At 42.5% G+C, this 23,018-nt stretch overlaps 1 protein-coding gene across 2 annotated transcripts; it reads left to right on the plus strand.

Moving 5' to 3' along the window:
• The first annotated feature begins 6,120 nt into the window (after nt 1–6,120).
• On the plus strand, nt 6,121–10,243 carry LOC123403104 (protein STRUBBELIG-RECEPTOR FAMILY 3-like). Of its 2 annotated transcripts, XM_045097071.1 has the most exons (10): nt 6,121–6,274; nt 6,362–6,491; nt 6,579–6,650; nt 6,744–6,815; nt 6,924–6,989; nt 7,186–7,251; nt 7,353–7,714; nt 8,632–8,906; nt 9,045–9,782; nt 9,868–10,243. In XM_045097071.1, the coding sequence occupies exons 1-10, from the start codon at nt 6,148–6,150 to the stop codon at nt 9,952–9,954; spliced, it is 1,995 nt and encodes a 664-aa protein (XP_044953006.1). In that variant the 5' UTR covers nt 6,121–6,147; the 3' UTR covers nt 9,955–10,243. The 2 variants fall into 2 exon arrangements, with proteins under 2 accessions (XP_044953006.1, XP_044953005.1); XM_045097070.1 differs by having other exon boundaries at nt 6,579–6,815.
• The last annotated feature ends 12,775 nt before the right edge of the window (nt 10,244–23,018 follow it).

Genomic DNA, 23,018 nt, shown 5'->3' on the forward strand with positions numbered 1-23,018 from the left:
CCGTTTCGGATCTCATTGGTACTCTTGATGTGGAAGAAAAGGCAAGAGCAAAAGACATACGTGCTCGAGGTATGGAGGGAGGTTCTAATGCCAATCTGGTACACAATAAAAACTTCCAACCCCACAAGTTCAAGAACAAGGGAAAGTTTGATGGTAAGGGAAAGTTTGATGGAAAAAACAAGGCTTCGCGGCACAACAACTTCAAGAAGAAGACTGACAAGAAGAAAGGTGTTTGTCATGTTTGCGTAGATACTTAGCATTGGGCACCTAGCTGCCCTAACCATTATGACAAGCGTCAACATGGGAAAGGCAACAAGATCGCCAATGTTATCATTGGTGACGCTGAGATGCAGGATGTTGGGTGTGATATACTTCCCACTATTCTCTCGGTATGTCATTCTCCTCATTGGTTGATTGACATGAGTGTTAATGTGCATGTATGCGGTGATATTTCCATGTTTTCTTCATATCATGCTACAGGGACTACTTCCATCCTGATGGGAAATGGTTCAAATGCTCCTGTTCGTCGTGTTGGCATGGTCGATCTGAAGTTTACTTCGGGAAAGATCGTGCGGCTGAAGAACGTGCATTATGTCCCCTCCGCGAATAAAAATCTTGTTAGCGGATCTCTTCTATGTAGAGATGGCTACAAGCTTGTCTTTTAATCCAATAAATTTGTAATATCCAATTATGGAACTTTTTTTGGTGAAGGTTATGAGTCAGGAGGCATGTTCAGACTATCCTTGTCAGATGTTTGTAATAAAGTTTTTAATCATGTTTGCAATAATAGTGAATCAAATGTGTGGCATTCACATCTATGTCATGTTAACTTTGGTTGTATGACGCGGCTAGCCAAGTTGAACTTAATCCCCAACTTCACTGTTGTCAAGGGATCTAAGTGTCAAGTTTGTGTGCAAGCTAAGCAACCTCGTAAGTCTCATACAATTGCGAAAACAAGAAATCTTGCACCACTAGAACTCATACATCCAGATCTTTGTGAAATGAATGGTGTTTTCACAAAAGGTGGAAATAAATATTTTATGACGTTAATCGATGACTCCACTAGATATTGCCATGTGTATCTTTTAAAATCAAAAGATGGGGCTTTGAATTTCTTCAAGATCTATAAAGCTGAAGTGGAAAACCAACTTGATCGGAAAATCAAGAGGCTTAGGTCCGATTGTGGTGGAGAGTATTTTTCCAATTAATTTGATTCTTTTTGGACGGAACATGGTATAATCCATGAGAAAACGCCTCCATATTCACCTCAGTCAAATGGGGTAGCCGAAATAAAGAACCATACTCTAACTGATTTGGTTAACGCCATGTTAAACACATCGTGTCTCTCCAAGGCATGGTGGGGGGAGGCGATATTGACTGCATGTCATGTCCTAAACCGAGTTCACATAAAGAACAAAGAAATAACTCCATTCGAGGAATGGGAGAAGAAAAGGTTAAAACTCTCTTACCTACAAACTTGGGTTGCTTGGCAAAAGTCAATATACCAATTCCAAAGAAGCGAAAGCTTGAACCAAAAAATGTGGATTGTGTTTTCCTGGGGTATCTTTTCATAGCATTGGTTATAGATTCTTGATTATAAAATGTGAGGTATCTGACATGCATGTTGGTACAATCATGGAGTCGAATGATGCCACTTTCTTCGAAGATATATTTCCCATGAAGGATATGGGTAGGTCATCAAATCAGGAGATGCCTAGTTCATCGAGTCAAGATGTAGTTCCACCTTCTGAACCGACCATCGTAACACAGCATCTTGAAGATCCTGTGGAGAACAACAATGAGACACCTAAAAGGAGTAAGAGACAGAGGAGTACAAAGTCCTTTGGTGATGATTTTCTTGTATATCTCATAGATGACACTCCTAGTTCTATTCCAGAGGCTTATGCATCTGAAGATGCTGACTATTGGAAGGAAGCGGTCCTTAGTGAGATGGATTCCATCCTGGCAAATGAAACTTGGGAGATAACCGATCGTCCTTATGGATGCAAATCTATAGGCTACAAATGGGTATTTAAGAAGAAGCTTAGGCCTAATGGTACTATTGAGAAGTACAAGGCACGACTCGTGCCCAAGGGTTATACCCAAAAGGAAGGTGAAGGCTTCTTTGATACATACTCACGTGTGGCTCGGCTGACCACCATTCAAGTACTACTTTCACTAGTTGCCTCACATGGTCTTCTCGTTCATCAAATGGATGTTAAGACTACTTTCCTAAATGGAGAGTTGGACAAGCAAATTTATATGGAACAACCAGATGGGTTTATAGTAGACGGTCATGAGGGAAAAGTGTGCAAATTGTTGAAGTCTTTGTATGGACTTAAGCAAGCACCTAAGCAGTGGCATGAGAAGTTTGAAAGAACTTTAACAGCTGCAGGCTTTGTTGTAAACGAAGCTGACAAATGTGTGTACTATCACCATGGTGGGGGCGAGGGAGTTATCCTCTGCTTATATGTTGATGGCATATTGATTTTCGGAACAAATCTCAATGTTATTAAGGAGGTCAAGGATTTCCTATATCGTTGTTTCGAGATGAAGGATTTAGGAGTAGCTGATGTTATTCTGAATATCAAGCTGCTGAGAAGTGATGATGGTGGGATTACATTGCTTCAATCTCACTATGTGGAAAAGATCTTGAGTCACTTTGGTTATAGTGACTGCAAGCCCTCTCCAACACCTTATGATGCTAGCGTGTTGCTTCGAAAGAATCAAAGAATTGCTAGAGATCAATTGAAATACTCTCAGATAATTGGCTCGCTCATGTATTTAGCGAGCGCTACGAGACCTGACATCTCTTTTGTTGTTAGCAAGCTGGCCCGGTTTGTCTCAAAACCAGGAGATGATCATTGGAAAGCCCTAGAAAGAGTTATGTGCTATTTTAAGGCCACTACGAGTTATGGAATTTACTACACTGGGTACCCAAAGGTACTTGAAGGGTATAGTGAGTCAAACTGGATCTCTTATGCTGATGAGATAAAGGCCACTAACGGATATGTATTCCCTCATGGTGGTGGCGTTGTTTCTTGGAAGTCTTGCAAGCAAACGATCTTAACGAGGTCAAAACTGGAAGCAGAACTAACAACACTATATACAACTACGGTCGAAGTAGATTGGCTTCGTCATCTCTTGAATGACTTACCGGTTTTTGAGAATCCTGTACCGGGTGTTCTTATGAACTGCAACAACCAAACTGTGATCGCAAAAGCGGGTAGTTCAAAGGATAACATGAAGTCATCAAGACATGTTCAGAGAAGGTTAAAATCTGTCAGGAAAATGAGAAACTCCGGAGTTATTGCATTGGATCATATCCAAACATCTAAAAATCTAGCATATCCTTTTACTAAGGGTCCATCACGTAATGTGATAGATAATGCATCGAAGCAGATGGGTATGAGACCCACAATATGAGTTGTTCACAGTGGTAACCTATTCTATGTTATCGGAGATCCTGTGAATTAGATGTGGAAGACAAGCTCTTGGTCAACTGAGAGGAAAGTATCCTTACCATTGATAACACCACTCCATGAAGATGCAATACCTTTCTAATATGCATGGCAGGATGATATATATCTTAATGTGTTCTAAGTGGCTTATTGAAGCAGAGATGTTGTCCTGCAGAACATCTTTTGAAGAACACAAACTATATGAGTCTCATTGTTAACGTCGCAATATATAAGAGTAGGGTGCTCTCTAGTAAACTCACGAAAGGCCTCGGAGTATGACACATAAGCTCCAACCGCAGGGAAGTCCCACGGTAGCCTAGTATCGGTCAAGGCTCTGTGTGAAGCTAGATTTGCAGAAAACTTGTAGTTTCAGACATAGTCCACTGTTCAAGCTGCTTACTAGTGTAGCATAGAGTTCCAGGTGGAAGTTTAACTTAACAGTCTCCACTTCATTACCGGTATATAAACAGTGCTTTGGAACCAAAGGCAAATTTTGTGTGCCTCTCGGATCAGGTGGGGGTTGTTGGAATTTAATCATTTTGGGCCAGCCCAATGACCATTTTCAGAATTCCTAATAAATCCTAGAGGCCCATTTAGCCCATTCGTGCAAGGCAAGAGGTGGAACTAAAGTTTAGTCCCACATTGCTAGTTTGAAAGGAGTTGGACCTCCTTATAAGGGAGTATATTTCCACACATGTATGAGCATGAGAACAAGAGAGACATACACACACGCTCCTCCTCCTCCGCCCGCCGTGCCGGGTTGCGGGAATGAGCCGAGCCGGTGTCTAATTTTTGCCACGCATGAATAGTATACGAAAGGTCGCTCGGGAGACGAAACATTTTTGCCGTAGTGGAAATTGAATACGAACGTTGCACCTCTTCGGCGGCTACCTATTCGTTTCGACTCCATCTTTTGCTTCGCCTCCCAACGCTGCTTGCTCGCCTCCTTCTCCTGTGCCTGTAAAAGAGAGGTCGCTCCTCTCCAGAAAGACACACGAGAACACCATCTTCCTCGCGCCAAACGAGTTCCAAAACCTGAGCTGTTGCGAGGTTCTTCCCCATCCAGGCTTGCGGCGTGCACCGCATGTCGAGACAGTAGGTCTCTGAAACCCCGTCTCTTTGAGTCCTGTACGGGAAAAGGGTGATAAGGTTTTTGGGGAGCGCTTAGCGCGACTACTGGTTTCTTCATCACGGACGCTACGGATGCCGACGACCACATCTCGGACGACAACTTTTCCCCGACGTCAACAACCTCTTCGGCAACATGGCAAATAACGACGTCAACGCCAATCCCACTACCGATGCTGCTGCAACTCAGTACGCGTTCATGTTCTTCTTATTTGAGTTCTTGCCGCAACTTTTTGTTCTAGTTTCTTTTCTAGATATGATCCGTTCCTGCTCATCACTTCAGATGCTACTTACATACTCTCTATATGGTCTCATGACTTGTCTTATAATTGCTATAGTAGTCATGATTTATCTACTATTTCTGCTAGTAAAATCACTTGGTAAATCGCTCATATTTCCAACAATTGCTAGAAAAATGTAAGAAGAGAGATATGATTCATTATTAGGCACGATTATGTACCATGGAAGCATATTTTTGTTGCATTCAGGTGACTTGCATATTATGAGTTTTAACTTAATATATATACAGGGATCAACTCGCTTTGCTTTTGGGGTTCTTGTACTTGGGCCATGTATCTGATGCCTTTGATGAAATGGAGGATGGACATGATGGTGCTGAGAAATATGGTCACTAGATATAACACTCAAGCCTTGGTATTATTCATTAAGAATTAGCGATTATGTACTTTCTATGGTTGTATTAGGCTTTTTGAGCGAAGAAATGTTGTAAACAAGCTGAATTTGTTGAACTCTATCTCTAATGAGAGTTGTACTGTTCTTTCGTGCTGGAAGCATGACATTGTCTGTTTATCCTTGTTCAGTCCTTAACCTTGCCATGTTTCCAGCCACATCATGCTCTGCTCAGCATGCTCATGCATCATCTTGCTTTTAAGCATCTGATGATTTGTTACAGGTTATTGTTGCCCATGCTGTTTTCAGTGTCCGAGTTTGTGTTTTGTTGGGTGGCTTTTCAGAGTCAGGAAAGCAACAGTGATCTTGTCATGTTCGAGTCACATTTTGAGGCTTCTGCAAAAAATGAAAAAACACGCTTCATTCTTCATCCTATAACATTCAGTTCTCCTCATCTTGTAAGCGAGACACCCTACTTTTCCTGGTTGATATCACACATATGCCCATTATTTTAGTATTTACGCAGCACATGCATTGCTGTCATGTTTATTGACCGCAAATACTCCACCTCTTATCCAATTGGGCCTTTTTTTTTTATTGAGAACTATTCTCTATAAGGCTTGGCAGCACTATAATTTCTCCCAAATCATGCTTGTGTGATTTCGTTTGCAAGGGATAACTTGCTGAGGATGTCTCACGAAACGCAAGAAAAGGAGTGACCCATTGACACAAGTTGCCAACCACCTAGTGAGTCAACAGGTAGGTGACCATAAACTCAACATATTATACTATACTGCATGCTGGTGCATAAGAAAAATTATCATACAGCTACAGAGCTACTCTTTTATGTATATATGCTTGCCTGACTCTGTGGATGCTAATTATCATCTTGCTTGTCGTTGCTGCCAGTATTGCACCTTGAATCAAGATGCAAGGAAGAGCGCAGATGTGGATGCTCCTATGGCTCGCCTTCTGCTTGCTCGAGCATTCGCATTCGCTGGTGTTCCCGTTCGCCATCCCGTTCTTCGCCCCTTCGTATTCCAATCAGCAAGACGGTGAGAAGAATCTGAAAAACTTTTGTGAGTCTTGCAGTTCAATGCATGTATGCTAAGTCCATTTTCCCTCTTATTATGCTGGTGCAGTTGATGCTGTGAACGAGCTGTACGCATCACTGGGCTCGCCGGACCTCCGTGGCTGGGCTGCTTCCGGAGGAGACCCTTGCGAGGAGGCGTGGCAAGGGGTGCAGTGCCTCGGCCCCAATATAACTGAAATGTTAGCGGTTCTTTCAGAATTTCTGGTACCATGCCGAGCTTCATGCATTATCCAATTCACAGAAAAGCTTTTTGTTGAACCTGACAGAGTACTCAAAGGTGTAGGTCTAGAAGGGAAGCTGAGCGAAGCACTCGGAAAGCTCACTTCTATTACAAGATTGTTTGTGAATTCACATCATATTTCAGTTCTACTTTCTGTCCACTACCACTTCAGTTTATTTATTGACATTGTTTTTGGATTATGTTCATGCAGGGACCTGTCATCAAACAACCTCGCCGGCGAGCTGCCGGAGTCAATGGCAATGCTCAAATCCCTTTCGGCACTGTGGGTAGCTTAGTATTATGCTTCCTAATTAGTAGTATGCAGTGATATTCTCTTCCTGGTAGTTTGTGGTTAAATGCATTGCTGTTCTGAATTTGCAATGTGTTGCAGGCATGTGCAGAACAACAGGCTAACCGGGACACTCGATGTGCTGCGTGATCTTCCCCTGAAAGACCTGTAATTGCTTTACCAATTTACACAGATACCTCCTTAGCTCGTACTGTTGAGTGATGCTGGTCACACTACTCCTTGACGAGATAACGTGCAAAATCCTGCGTGTTGTTGAGAGAGAAAAAACATTTCCACGAAACAAAGGTCTGACTGCATTTCTCGCATGCCTATTCCTGAATCTTGATTCTGTGAATGTTTACAGGAATGTGGAGCACAATCAGTTCGCAGGATCAATCCCAGATAAGATGCTCAACATCCCAAAATTTCTGTAAGAACTCCATCCTCTCTTATCGAGATTCAAGAACCAAAAGAGCTTGGCTAACTACTGACTGCCTAACAAATCAATATTCATGCCTGAATTTTCTGCAGAAGAAACGGCAACCATCTCACCATTCCGATCCCCGGTTCCTCTCCGTCGTCTCCTTCTCCAGCTGCGCATCCTCACATTACTGTAATCCCCGCTGTTACTCCACAGGACACTACTCCCGGTGGTGGTCTTGGGAGGCATGCCAACAAGGTGTCTCCGACCAAGGCTGCCGGGTTCAGCATTCTTGCTGCCAGTTTATTGACCGTTGCCGTCGTTGTAACCGTGTTCACAACCTCGAGACGGCGGCAGGAGATGTCCACTCGGGAAGGGCACCTGAGGGCAGTTGTGAGGAGCGTGGCAATCTGGACAAGGAAGACTCCAAAGCTAGGTACAGCTGCCAACCCTGACAAACAACACTGTACAGGTAATATTCACCCTATTTTCATTTAAAAAAATCGTGATTTTAAAAATATCTTGAACTTTTCTTAAATTCACGAGCAAACCAAATCCATGAAATTTTCTTCAAATTCTTGAATTTTTTTTCTGAATCCACGTATTTTTTATTATTCTGCATTTTTCCAAATTTTGTGATTGTCTAAAACTCACATGAACTTGTTCTCAAATCCATTAATTTTTTAGTATGTGATTTGTTTTATATTCGATGAACATTTTTAAATATAAATTAACTTATTTTATATTTCGTTCTATTTTTTCTCCTTTTTATTAATTCATTTTCTCCTTTTTGATCTTTATTAATCTTTTGAAACTTATTCAATAAATTGAAAATTAGTTAAGAGTACCAAATAATAGTGTAAATAATAATTAATCAATTTTTCAAATAACAGTTCATCAATTTTGTGAATTCATTAGCTTTCAAGAAAAGTTCGCCTATTTGAGAAATAGTTCACGAATTTAGAAAAAAATCATCAATTTTGGGGGGAAAAACTCACCTATTTTGAAGAAAATTGACGAAATTGAAAACAAAATCATTTTTGAAAAAAATGTTATGAGTTTTAAAAAGCTAAAGCATTTAGAAAACAAAAGGAAACCAAAAAAAGAAAAAGGAACAAGTAAAGAGAAAATGAAAACCAGACAGGTAATAGTGCGTTTTCGGAGTTGTTTATTAGAATAAAAAAGCGTTCATAGCATGTGAGGTTGTGTTGTCTAGTTGGTTAGCGTGGTTGTGCTAACTTCAAATGATGTGTGGTTCGAATCCTGCTACACGTGTCCTTTCTTATGAAGAGGTATCGGTTAATCTGAACCGTCCTTGTGTTTAGGGGGGGTGTACCGAAGCAGAAGTGATTCTGATATCAATGCCCATTGTTGATTTAATAATTCTAGCTGCTGCAAACGACATTGTGGGGAGCACTCCGGGAGATTACACAAAGGCGGCGGGTTTATCGGCACATACACCTCTCAAGAACTACAGCATGTCAAGCATTGTTTCAGATAAAAATGTTCAGTGGGGGTCAGAAGACCGCAAACCCTCGACGGTCTCCTTCAAGTTCTTCACTGTTGCATCTCTGCAACAGTGCACCAACAGCTTCAGCGGTGAGAACTTTCTGCGAGAAACTCGGTTCGGCAAAATCTTTCTAGGAGAACGCCCAGACTGCAAGGTAAACTGAACTGTATGCAGAACTTCCATTCCTAATTGTGTCATATTCAGTTTAGACGTTTAGTACTATCTCTTTGTCCCGGTGGAAACTTTTGTGCTGTCATTGACCTCGTCTTCCCATGGATGACATTTGTTCTAGTTTGCGGTGCTGAAGCTTTGCGACACGGCTACGAAAATGGCTGCTGACGAGTTTTTGGAGAATGTTCGGACCATCGCCGACCTTGGACACCCCAGCATAGAAGAGCTTGTGGGTTGCTGCGTGGAGCACGGACAAAGACTGCTCGTGTACAAACATTTCAGCGAACACACATTGGATGACCTGATCCACCGCGGCAGCAGCGACGCTGCTGATCCCGGCAACAAGTTCCTGTGGGAAGCTCGGATCGCCATGGCCCTTGAGGTCGCCAAGGCTCTCGAGTACCTCCATGGCGGTGGCGGCAGCCAGGAGGGACATGTCGCCGTTGTCCACGGGCATTTCAGGCCGGAGCATGTCCTTGTCGATGGCGAGGCGCGGGTGCGCGTGTCCGGGTGCAGCCTCTCCCCATTCGCGTCATTGGTAGCGTCAGGCACCACTGCGGACTGGACTGACGACACGCTGAGCTACGTCAGCTCGCCGGAAGAAGCTGCGACGACGGAGGAGGCGGCCACAGGCCGGGACGTGTACTGCTTCGGTGTGGTGATGCTGCAGCTCCTGACCGGGCGCATGCCGTACGACAATGTGCGGCCGCGAGGGGAGAGGCTGCTGGTGCCGTGGGCTGGCGCGCGGCTGCACGACCTAAGCGCTCTGCGCAGGATGGCCGACCCGCGCCTCCGGGGCACGCCGGTGCCGGTCAGGTCCCTGTCACGGTTCGCGGACATCATCAGCAGATGCGTGCAGGTATATAAAGCTCGGCCGTCTTTGGTTTCTCGTTTTCTTGGGCTGCTGCGTCTGCGTTGTCGTAATGGAGTTTGCCTACGTGCAGCGGGAGGCCGAGTTCCGGCCGGCGATGGCGGAGGTGGTGCAGGACCTGATGGGGACCTCGGAGGAGGCGCGCATGGTGGACGACTGAGGGGAGCTATCGCCGGTGACGGCAGAGTACCGACTTGGTGTGAACTGCTCGCTCTGATTGACATAGAAAACCGCCAAGCACGTCCTCACCATCAGCATAGGATGCATCTGCGGTACTCGATAAGCCGTTTACTACTGTATGATGCACTGCCTTTGATCTCAGGCTGGAAGCACGTTTCAAGCAAATTGTTTTTTTCCAGTGAAAGAGAAATTTTTGGTTTGATTTGGTTGGGGTGTGCCAGGTCTGGGTGTTGCCCGGACGACATATGAGGGCCCCAGAGCAATCGCTAAAAATAGCCCGTGCTAAAAAGGCGTAAGCTCTCTAACATACGTTGTAAAAATCAACACGCTGCAAAATCCATCCAACACACTGGGAATTTCTGCATCCGATATTTGTTGCGCGGCGTACAACGCGCCAGACAATGATGATGAAATACCAACTGCTTCGCTTCCTCTGCTCGTCCCGCCTCGAGCTCGCCGCTACAGCCACTCCCTGCAGCTCGCCGCCGTCGCCCGTCGCCACTCCTCTGCCTGCTCGTCCCGACATAGGGCGGAGCCACCGCTGCCCTTTTGCTCGCCGGTTGCAGCTCGTCACCTCCTTGCAGCCACTCCCTGCAGCTCGCCGCCACTCCTCTGCATGCTCGTCCTCTGCTCGTCCCGGCATGGGGCGGAGCCACCGTTGCCCTTCTACTCGTCGACTGCAGCTCGCCGACTCCCTGCAGCCGACCGGGAGCGCATGCGGTGGTCGAAGGCGATATGTGCGTGAGCTTGCATTACAACGATTGCAAGCTAGCTTGCTCCAACGATTGGGACCTAATTGCGTTTTTAGTTTTGGTTAATTGAACTTATTTGTAAATATGGCGCTCTAAGTTTTAGTGCGTCTGCTGGACCGCTACGAGTTATCCGCTATTTGCTATATTGTTGTGTCTTTGCTGGACTGAATCGGTCACGACACGCTAAAATTACTAAAATGATGTTGTACAATTATTTTAGCACATCGCTTTTTGGCACCTGTTGGAGATGCTCTCAATAGCAAGCTAATGTGCTGGAACCTTTTCCCTAAAAGGGTCGCGATAACGCCCACACGTGTGATGGGACCGTGGGAGCAACATCAGCCCACACACCTAAAACACACAGACTGCGCCACGTCATCGTATGCATGCATGTGGTGATTTTTTATTTATTTTATCTTTTAAATGAAAAATTCGATTAAAGATCCGTTTTCACCATTAAATCCATCGCGACGAGATCTTCGAAACTAGATCTTATATCAATATGTTTCGACGATTTTTTGGGTTAAAAGTTGCTATGTCTATTGCACATGAATTGTCATGATGTTTACACTAAAGTTGCCGTGATATGTTTCAGGTATTTTTTTCTTCTACATTTAAAAGTAAATTTTGATGGATTAAAAACGAATTGCCATGATCCATGCATCAAATTTGACGTGGTTAATTATTAAAGAGTATTTTGAAAATATAACGATAAATTTGAATCTAGAAGAAAAAATAGATAGAACATGTCATGACAACTTTAGTGTCAACTCAACTACAGTGTAACATCATGGCAACTGTTGCCAAAAATAAAATTCATTGAAATATATCAACATGGGATCTAGTTTTGAAAATCTCGTCGAAACGAATTTAATAATAAAAACGTATTTTTAATTGAATTTTTAAAATATTTTTAGGCCAAACCCCAAAAAAGATTACCATTAATTTCATCTGTTTTGACATGGCAAAATGAATGGTAATGAAAGCGTGTGGGCAATTTGCAAACGCCCACACGTATGGGCGTTAACTTTTGGGTAATTTTGAGAACAAATTTGGAAACCGAGAACAATTTCAAAAAAATGTGATCAAATTTGGAATCGCGAACAATTTTTTAAAGCACGGATATTTTTTAAATCTTGAGAACAAAATTTTGAAAAGGAGAGCAATTTTGAAAAACTCCGAATATATTTGAAAGCACAAGCAAATTTTTAAAGCACTAACATTTTTTTAATTTTAAGAACAAATTTTGGAAGCAGGAACATTTTTTAAAAAATGTGAAATTTTTTGGAGCGCAAACAATGTTTTAAAGCACAAACTTTTTTGAATCTTAAGAACAAAATTTTGAGAAGGAGAACCATTTTGAAAAACTCTAAACAAATTTGAAAGCACGAACAAATTTTTAAAGAAGGAACTTTTTTAAATCTTGAGAACAAAAATTGATACCGAGAACAGTTTTGATTAATCCTGAACAAATTTGGTAGCCTGATTTTTTTTAAAGCAGGAACATTTTTTAAATCTTGAGAACAAAATTTGAAACCAAGAACAATTTTGATAAATCCTGAACAAAGTTGATAGCATGAACAATTTTTTAAAGCACAAACATTTTTGAATTTTGAGAACAAAATTTTGAAAAGGAGAACAATTTTGAAAACCCCAAACAAAATAGAAATCGTGAACAAATTTTGAAAGTAGGAACTTTTTTTGAATCTTGAGAACAAAGTCTGAAACCGAGAACAATTTTGATAAATCCTAAACAAATTTGATAGCGTGAACAATTTTCGAAAGCATGAGCATTTTTTGAATCTTGAGAACGAATTTTTGAAACAGTGAACAATTTTGATGAAACCCAAACAAATTTGGAAGCGGGAATAATTTTTTAAAGCACGAACATTTTTTGAATCTGGAAAACAAATTCTGAAAATTGCTGAACAAATTTGAGAGCGCGAACAATTACTTAAAGCTCGTACATTTTCTGAATCTTGAGAGAAGTTTTTTTGTAACGGAGAACAATTTTCAAAAAACCCGAATTGTTTTGGAAGCGTGAACAATTTTTTAAGGGAGACGCTACGCGTCCGCCGACGGATACGTAAGAAGTATCCACCACCGGTATAGCCGTCCGATATAAGCGTCGTCGTCCGTCCGATCCGATATCTTCCGACCAAATAGAACCTGAAACTGTTGCTCAGTTTCAGAAACTGATAGCCTGCTGCGGTTCCGACAGACTGCGCCCACCGCAGCCACTGCCTCCAACCACCGTGGAGCCGCCCGCAGCCACCGCCTCCAACCACCGCGGCACCGCCCCGGTAGCAACTGCTCCAACCACCGCGGCGCTGCCCGCAAACCACCGCGGCCACCGACAAACCTACGCCGCCCCGCAACCTCACGACGCCGCCAGCGCCGGCGTGCCTGAACTCCATGGCGCACCACATCGCGCGCTAGATGGTCGGATCGGACGCCAACCTAGCTGACCGAGCCCGGCCATCTTTCTCAGCTCCAAGCGCCTTCGGGGAGCTTCCGCCGCGAGCTGGATCTTTGAGTTGGTTCACAAATCCTTCGGTGGTGTTTCCTGAACCCACATCGAGCAGATCCCGTCAACGAAATTCGGTGAGACCTCCTGTTTCTGAAACTGTAGCTCTGATCCAAAGTGAAAGAATGAACACATGTGTGTTTCTGAACCTGTTCCTGAACGTGCCTAATTTCTGAACCTGTTCCTGAACCTGCCTAGTTTCTGAACCTGTTCCTGACTTTTTTTACTAGTGAAAGAATGAAACTGTTTTTGAACTTAGTTGCAGAAACAAATGCCTAGTTTCTGAAATTAGTTGGAATGAACCTGTTCCTCTCAAAAAACAGAGCAAAAATGAGCCTCTATAGCTTCTGAACAATTGTCTAGTTTCAGAAACTGAACCTGAAAAATTTGCCTGTTTAGTTGTCCCCCTGCTCCCAATTTCAGTTACTATTGATTTGATTTTGTTGCAACACTATCATATGTGATTTTTGAGGTATGAAATGATTGTTGCACAATAATTGTGTTGCAGGTACATGTAACTGAGGTGAAGGAAGCTATGTTCATGGAAATTTTTCTGCTCCTGATGTTGAAGATTCAGAAGGTTTGTTGTTTGCTGAAGATGTTGAAGATGCAAGCCAATATGATTCAGATGATGGAGATGTTTCTTCCCAGCCGCTGCCGCCCTATGTTGGGATGGTGTTTGACACAGTTGACGATGCTCGCAAATTCTACAACGACTATGCATTCAAGTTGGGTTTTGGAACGCATATATCTACTTCAAAATTCACCCAGAAGAGAGGCCAAAAGAAAGAGGATGCAACCCTGATAAAGAGGGTCTTTGGATGTGTGCACGCTAGAAAACCCATTAAAACGGAAACCAGCAGCACGTCAGAGAGCATTGCAACTGGAACCAGCAACTCTAGTAGGCAGCCTAGTGAGGGGATGGATGTCACAAGAAAACGTCAAAAAAACAGAATGCTCCGTCATGATTGTAAGGCGCATATGATTGTTGGGCTAAGGGAGGGGAGGTGGACAGTGACTTGTTTTGTTGCGGAGCATACACATTCGATGATGGATCAGCCGGAGCGTGTTAGGTACTACCGCTCGCATCGCAGCATACCCAGCGAGGATTACCAACTGTTGGTGACGATGCATGATGTGAACCTCTCCAATTCAGAATGCATGAGTGTCCTTGGTAGGATCCATGGAGGTGACACTAGGATACTCCCGTATGTGAAGAGAGACGTTACAAATGAACGTGCAAACCTCCATAGAGGGTTAACATTCCGAGACATGGATATGACAGTGAAGTATTTTGAGAGGAGGAAGGGTGAGAATCAAGAGTTTTTCTTTGCGAAACAGCAAGATCCTGCAACAAACTCAGTGACTGCCTTGTTTTGGGTTGACGGGAGAACAAGGGCGTTGTACCCGAAATACAAAGATTGTGTATTCTTCGATACAATGTTCTGCACAAACAGATACAACATGTCATTTGCTCCTATAGTTGGTGTAAACAACCACCTCCAGACAATTGCACTAGGATGTGCCCTGTTGCCGGATGAAACTATTGACACATTTAAGTGGGTGTTCCAGCAATGGATGGTTGCGATGGATAACGAGCATCCTGCCAGCATCATGACTGACCAGGACCAAGCCATGGCAACAGCCATTGATCAAGTGTTCCCGAACACTTGCCATAGGTGTTGCAAGTTTCAAGTGCTTAGCAATGCACGGTCCAAGTTGGGGAGGTTGTTGAGCACGAACGAGGCTTTTGCAGATGTGTTCTACACTTGTATCAACCAATCTGAAACTGTTTTAGAATTTGAGGAAACATGGCAGCACATGTTGCATGGTTTTGAAGTTGCAGAAAACAAACACCTCAAGAATATGTGGCGAACAAGGCACACGTGGGCACCATCATATTTCAAGAACAAATTCTTCCCCTTCACAAGCACAACAGGCAGGTCTGAGGGGCTCAACTCATATTTCAAGACCCTGATTCGACCAGCTGACTCCGTTTGGAGGTTTGTGCAGCAATATGAAATGTGTCAGGAAACTATGCTTGATCGTGAGGACAATGCTGGATTCACTGGTGAAACAACAGCTCCACCACTATACTCTCGGTAGACATACTTCTCATGATTTGCCAAAAAATCAAAAACAAACAAAAAATTGTTGTTGTTGACTTATTTTTTCTTATGTTGTTGCAGCTACAACATTGAGCGCCAAGTTGCTGCGTACTACACCCGCAGTGTCTTTGGTAAGTTTCAGAAACAGGTGACAGCTTCTACTGGATTCATTATCAACCAAGACATTGACTACCAAGGACACGGTGCCATGTTTGAGCTGAAAGCAACCTCCTATGAGAATCCGAAGGCATATTATGTGCGTGTTGTGATGGATGAAGGGCTGTTTGACTGCAGCTGCCACTACTTTGAGATGAATGGGCTGATTTGTGCACACATAATAAGGGCAATGGTTCATCTCAACGTGCAAGTAATTCCGCAGCAGTACTTATTGGAGAGATGGTCTGAAGCAGCCACAACAAGCATGGGTAGGACTGGCAGGTTGCTGGACTTTGGGCACCCCTCGACAAACACTCTGAAATACAACTCGTTGTGTCGATGGTTGACATGGCTTGCCTCTAATGCATGTTGCAATGATGATGCCTACAGAATATTGGATGATGCAATTAAAGCCCTTGAGCCTGCCATAGCAGCGGCCAAGAGAGGAACCATGCATGTTCAACAAGCTGCACGGCAGAGTGAACCTCCAACAACAGCCGCTGCGGCAATGGTACCACTAAATGGTGACATGCGACAACACCAAAGCTCCGATATGCTGCAAAACCCAGCTCGTGTGCCTAAGAAAGGCCGGCCAACTGATAGACAGAAGAGAAAGAAGACGCTTGTAGAGCAGCCAGATGATGAACAAAATAAGAAGATGAAAAATTAAGAGAAAAAAGCAACAACGTCAGGCAAGACAACAGCTCCAAAAAGGACTGTTCGCTGCAAGCACTACAACGAATTAGGACACAACATTCAAACATGTGGCACCCTAAAAGCTGCAATGGAGGCAGCAACTGCACCCCAAAAATGCCAATTCTGCTCTGTGGTTGGACATGCAGGTCCAGAATGTCAGTACTTGAGAGCTGTGCTTGCAAATGATCAAAGAGTTGGCCAAATGACGCAACTGAACCTGTAGGAAAAAAGATTGACAAAAAAATGGAGGCGACCAAACAGTAGACAGTTTTTTTTTTCATCTTGATAAACAACAGATAGTGTTTGGAAAACGGGGTCTAATTCTTGTAGCTTCAGTTATTGTTGATCATATATTTTGTAACTGTACTATTTCATCTCGTTATACAAAGTTTGTTATATACTATTTCCTGCAACGAATGTCATGCTGCATAAATGTGTTGCAGAAATGATTTACAATAGAAACCCTGTTTCAGAAATGTGGCTGGAAGTAATGAAGCGAGAAAATAAGGAAGCAAAAATACAGTGTGTTCCCTGTTCATGATCTTGTTGTGTTAAAGTTGCTGCAAAAAAAATACAGTGTGTCCCCTGTTCATGATCTTGTTACGGAAAAAATCTTGTTTATGTTGATTTTCATTTTTGCAGGGCGTGCATATCTTGCAGAGATGTATCCATGAGAAAAATTACTAATGTACCAAAATGTTACATAAAAAACATGTTACACAGACTTAAAAAAGGTTTCTTTGTTGCATCATCAGGATCATCATCACGAAACACATCATTAGGAAACACATCATCAGGATCAGGAAACTACCCATTTGTATTTGGGATTTTGTCATGTGTACAAATGAGGATCAGGTAACTGCAAACATGTATTTGTCATGCTCGAATAGATCGCATGCCCCAGCTAGATAATGTACCACATCTACTAGAGAACTCAGTTGCAAAAACATGTCGCGTACACATGCACTGAAAAAAAGCCTAAACTACTACTAGCTACGTCTTGTTGCGGTCGACCATCCACTTGAATCTAAGACTTTTTCAGCAACTTCTGGAGCTCCTCCTCCGAGCTGAGGATGTTTCGCGGGTGTTTGAAAAGCTTTGCTGCGATGTACTTGCGGAAGTTGAGCAACGAAGTTGTGTCCTGATCATACACATCAACAAAGAAAACACATGTTTAGATACTACTAGCAAAAAAAAGGGAAAGCTATTGTGTCCGCAACAGAGATTACGCAACACATATTTCACAAAAAAATGAGTAACAAGAAAGAGGAAAGGCAAAGTCATACTGTGCTGAATGGCTTTAACCCTTTTGCAGTTAAATTCTCCATGTATAGAATAGCAAACAAGCCGCAATCAAATCTGCCAGGGGAAAAAGTTGGAGAAAAATGAGATCACATATATGAAATAAAAAGTTGCCATAAATAATGTATAATCGCGGAAAACACTACGTTGTTGACTATTGTGGGTAGCCTGATGGATTGAAGCGCTCAAACTTGTCTAGATCATGCTTCCATGGGTTTCTTTCCCTGACCAGAGTTTTGAAGTTCTCTATTTGCAAAAATGGAGGTTGGTTGCTTCCGAAACATTGATTTGAAAAAAAAATCATGGTGAAAAAAGAAGAAAACAAATGCTAACCCATACCAAATTGCAACAAGGCTTCTCGAGGATGCTGACATAATCAGAGTCTTGACTGTTGGAGTCGAAAACGTTGAACTGTTTATGCATCAAGTTTACAACGACAAGCGCCCAATGGTCTTGTTTCACAATGGTGAAGAACAACTGCAAAATGAATTATCCAGGGTCGGTTGGTGTTGTCATGGGGGACCCTGGCCAATCTGTGGTGGCCTGGTGCTGTCATGCATATCGTGGAGTTGCAGAAAAGCATATGCAACTTCGGAATACTACTGCCCTGACTCCACACACTGGATGCTATCTACTGGTTTCAATGCAGGTTTGTGAATTATTTTAGTTTCTCCTGGTTTAATGAAAACTAGCATATTTCTGTAGGATTTTCACTTTTTCATGCATGTGTTGTGTGAAACAATTTTGCTATGAGCACGGCTCAGATGATGTTCAAACACTATATATGATCAACAACAACAGAAGCAAAAAAGTTTAAAAAAAGTCACAACATGTCAAGGCAGAAGCACATTTTAAACATTTTTAGTTGGAGAATTAGTTGCAGCATTTTTTATTGCATAATTGGTGTTGTTGTAGTTATTTCTGCAACGGTGGTAGAATTATTTCGCAACGGTGGTCTAGTTGTAGAAAGTTTCTGCAACATATGTCATGATGCAGAAATTTTTAGAACTTTATTTTCTGCACAACAAGGTGGAAAAAAATATTGCAATGTAGACAAAACATCGGAAAGCAATGAACAAAAAGCCTTACTTGATCAGATTTGGCAATGTCGTTCTTCTCACGGGCCCTTTTGAAATCTTTGGTGCATGAATTTGGATTGAATGAACTTGGGTCCACACTGAGTTTTGACTGTATACATAAGCAAAAACATCGCAACAAACAGAAAGTGAAAAAGGAGTGTGGCTATCATCTAAAACATACTATGTTGCGTTGCAAATTGTCAAGTGACAACAATATGGAACAAGATGGATAGTTAACTCACAACAACATGCGGTGAGAATGCAAACTTCCTAGGCTTGCTTGAGTTGTACATGTGCTCAATGTTGAAACTTTCAATATAGAGTGACATCACCTCGTTGTTCACATGAGCCCGCTTTTTGAGCCCGTTGCTGAAATGTTTGAATGAAATATCGAAACCACCTATCCTTATGAATGAAGGGCTAATTTGTTACAAGAGAGGACAGAAACTTGGTTAGTAGTTGTGAAACTATTGTTCTGGTTTATTTTATCTCAGCACACAAAAAAGAAAAAATGCATGAAAAGAAACTTACAGTGGCTCGCCTCGAGGTGGGTCCTTTATCTTGTAATTGGTACAACAGTACCTCTGGTATATCGCATCATCCATTGCATCAATTTTTTTCTTCTTCATTTTCGGCAACTTTGCTGCGGTTGGTTCGGTAGGTGCAGCTCTCTTAAGTGTAGGATGCTTCTGATCATGGCCTCGCCCGCTGCTGACTTCAACCTGTGCCTCCTCTGTTATATCATCAATACAAGCTTCTACCCAAAAAAATGAAAAAAGAAAGCGGAAAGAAATAGTGAGTAACAGTTTTGAATCATACATGTGCTGAGTTTCAAAAATAAAGAAAAGTGGAGTGACATGTTGCGTAAACAAAAAATTGCAGGAATGACTTATAGAAACCTGCAGGGCCAGTTGATATTGGCGGGATCCTCGCAAGTGGAGTGACATCATAAACAGGACCGGGTGAAGTGGCAGCAGCAAAAAGGTCATCAAACTTCGGGTTCCTCTCTCGAATCTCCATGAATGACTCAATATCAACAGCAGGTGACCTAGGAGGTGATTCAACTTGTGGCACATCCTGAAACAGCAAAGCATCGGGGCTACCAGGTTCAAACAATCAAAAAGAAGGCCCGTCTTCAAGAGTTCCTGGCCTCCTAATCAAATTCACGCATGGGTAGGATGTGCTGCGAGGCGACATTCATTCAAATTTGTTTGCGTCGCTGCATATATCTTCTCCCTTTGCATTGCTGAAATCAATTCCACAGTTGTGCTCACTCTTACTCTTGTGGGGTTGATGGGCAAAATCTGTTTTACCAACTACAACTTTTGTTTCAACGCTATTTGTGTCATTCAGTTGAGAGGCTTGCTGCACAGTTGAGGCTGTGAACGTGCATTGAGCAGTTGCTGTAGTAACTTGTACCCTGATTTCATGCTGCTTAGGCTGTTGCGGAGATGAAATATTCACAGTTGCATTGGCAGTTCCTGTAGTACTATCAAGTTGCTTCTGCTGTTGCGGAGACGAGTCGCTAGCAGTTGCATTGCATGTGGCAGGAGCAGGAGCTGCTGGTACATCAAAAGTGACATCTGGGCATTCATGTTTTGCTTCATCACTCCTAAATCCAGCTTTCGATGCCTCAGACAACATCAGTCCCATTCGTTTGCGGTAGATGCCCTCCAACAAACTCCCAAAAGAGCTCAATGCACCTTTAAGTTCTGCAGCATGGATATCTTTGTGATTGTTGAATATAGCACGCATGTGTGGGGGCAGCTGGAATGCATAAAACCCAAAAAACATTAGCTACAAAAGTTTTCATATTTCCCATCAAGCAAAAAAGAAAAAAGAATGCAAGAAAAAGCAGAGAGTTGCAAAAAATAAGAAAATGCAATATGGCTCACCTCTGAATCCTCAAATGTGGGTAGAGGGTGCAGCCAGTCCTCCAAAGAGCCACAAACATCATCACCACCCTCCATGTTTTTCGGAGGTGGCTCATGCACATTCCGCGCTCTGCCATCAGCTTCGTTTGTATCACATTCTATTGGTTGTTGAGCGCCATCAGCATCTCTGTTAACAGGAGTCTCTGTTGCGGACACACTAGCTATGTTGGGTAACCGGGCAACCTGCTCTATGTATGACAGAAACTTGGTTGTTGCGTAAGGTGTCGTGGAGTTGAACTGCATTCCAGAAAAGTAAACATATTGAAAAACACTTGGAATAATATACAAAGTTGCAATTGCAAAAAAATAAAGACGAAGGTATTGTTTCAACAGTTAAAAAAAAAATACTTACAGGGCGCTTCTCGAAACCATCTTCCATGGTATCAACTGCAATGACAGCGGTGAAATCCAACTCCTTCACAAAACAAGCCCGTGGCAGAGAATAGTCGATGCTATGATCAACTATGCATCCTCTTGGGATGTCAATGTGGTCCATGTAAATTACCTACAAAAAAAGAAGAGACGCAGAAGCAACTGTAAAAACCAATATGCTCCGGAAAACATAAAAGGGGTAAGTTGCGGGAATGAAGGGAAGTACCGGAAGCATTGGTAGACAACCACCAATATGGAATTTTAGTTTGCCTTCATTCCTCTTATCCTGGCATTTCTTAACTTCCCTCATCGCATCTAACAAAATATGCTCATCCCACTCAAACTCGTGGACAACACTCATGTCTTGCAAACTATGCAGATATTCAAGAGGCACCATGTTTCCTGTACCAGGAGCTAGGACCAACGAAAGGCAAAGTAGAATCCATGTCCTATCAATGTTATCCTCATCGTCATCATCAGCATTTGATAAGACAGAAACTATGGTTGGTATTGGAGCCCTTTCGCCTTCCAAGTAAATTTCACGAAAATCTGCTTTCCCCCTTTTCCCAAATTCGAGTGGCGTGCTTCCAGATGGTACATTAAAGATCTTATTAACCAAATCCCTAGTGAGAGAGATTTTCTTGCGATCAGTTAACCTATGAGACATAAGAAAATCAGCACTTGTTTCGGAAAATAAAATCAGAAAAAATGAAAAGAAGCAAAAAACAGCAAACACATACTTGAGCAGCCGCTTCTTGGTATCAATCCTCATGACTATGTAATCAACAAGCGCCTCTGGAGAGGGGGCAAAGGAGAGATATGAAGCAAATCCCCGAAAGAGGGCTTGCTTATGACATCCCTCTTTTTCCCTTTGACGGTGTTGGCTATCTCGCGTAGCCGCTTTGCTGACCATCGGGTTATATAGATACCCATGCTGCAAAAACAAAAACAAAATGGGAAAACCTGAGCTACATAGAGCAGGCATAACTGGATTTTCAGAAAAAAAAACACTGCCTAATTACCATATCCTCATAAGATTCAGGAAAAATACAATAAAAAATTCAGAAAACATGAAACAAGGTCAATCAAAAAATTCAGAAACACAAGCAACAAGGTAAATTCAGAAGCATGAGATTACATAAGTTACAAATGGATAATAGATTTCAGTAGCATAAACTGAAATTGAGTAGCATTAATAAAATTCAGTAGCATTCATACAAAAATCAGTAGCATACACTTGAGGTGATGTAGAAACTAAAAAAAAACTATCATCTACAAAAAGTTATTAGGTACAGAACCTATGAGCTACGGAAATTCATAAGTTTTCTGACAGGATGCTGCACCACAGAAACATTCAGATTATAAGCTGCTACGGGTCAGCCAGCGGATTCTTTGAAAAATATCTGCCACTTCCTAAGTAGTCGGTTCTCATGAATCGAGTGGCAAAGAATCATCATGTACTACTACAAACATAGGTTGTGTTGCGGAAACACGGGTCATGTTGTAACATAGATTAAGTCGTCGGAGGAGAAGGAGAGCAAGACAACAGAGCTCTCATGATATGTGGTTGCGTCGCCTGTGTTTTACCTAGCTTGTAAACACTTGTCATTGGGGGAGGAGTGTTATTTTTGTTTTCTATGCTGCAGGAATTGTAGTTGTCAGCTACCAACACAGGCGACCCAACCTTCAACTAAAACCAGACTGAACCAGAAACTAGAGTTAGTATTCATGTAGCCTGTAATTACCGGCACCTACTAACCATCTGCTGTTTTGGGAGTATAGGACTAGTATATATTTGCAACATGACATTTGTTGCAAAGATTTTTACGACACGACCTCTGATGCAAAGATTTTTGCGGGGCAACGAGCTCGTTTCTGTAACTGAACCATTGCTTCGGGAATTAATTGGTTAGAGGAGGCAACCAAACCGCATGCCAGCAAAATAAATCTAACAGTTGCGAACGCGTACATCGAACGTGATATCTTTTTTTTCGTAGCTCGCGTGTTAGAAGGTAATCTTCCACTACCTAGATCTTTGCTCTGCTACTAGACTGATTGTTAGATAATCCTACACCACAACCAAGCTGCATGTTAGATGCCCTACTACTAGACTGACTG

This window comes from Hordeum vulgare, chromosome 6H (assembly GCF_904849725.1).
Source record: "Hordeum vulgare subsp. vulgare chromosome 6H, MorexV3_pseudomolecules_assembly, whole genome shotgun sequence".
Classification (NCBI taxonomy): domain Eukaryota; kingdom Viridiplantae; phylum Streptophyta; class Magnoliopsida; order Poales; family Poaceae; genus Hordeum; species Hordeum vulgare.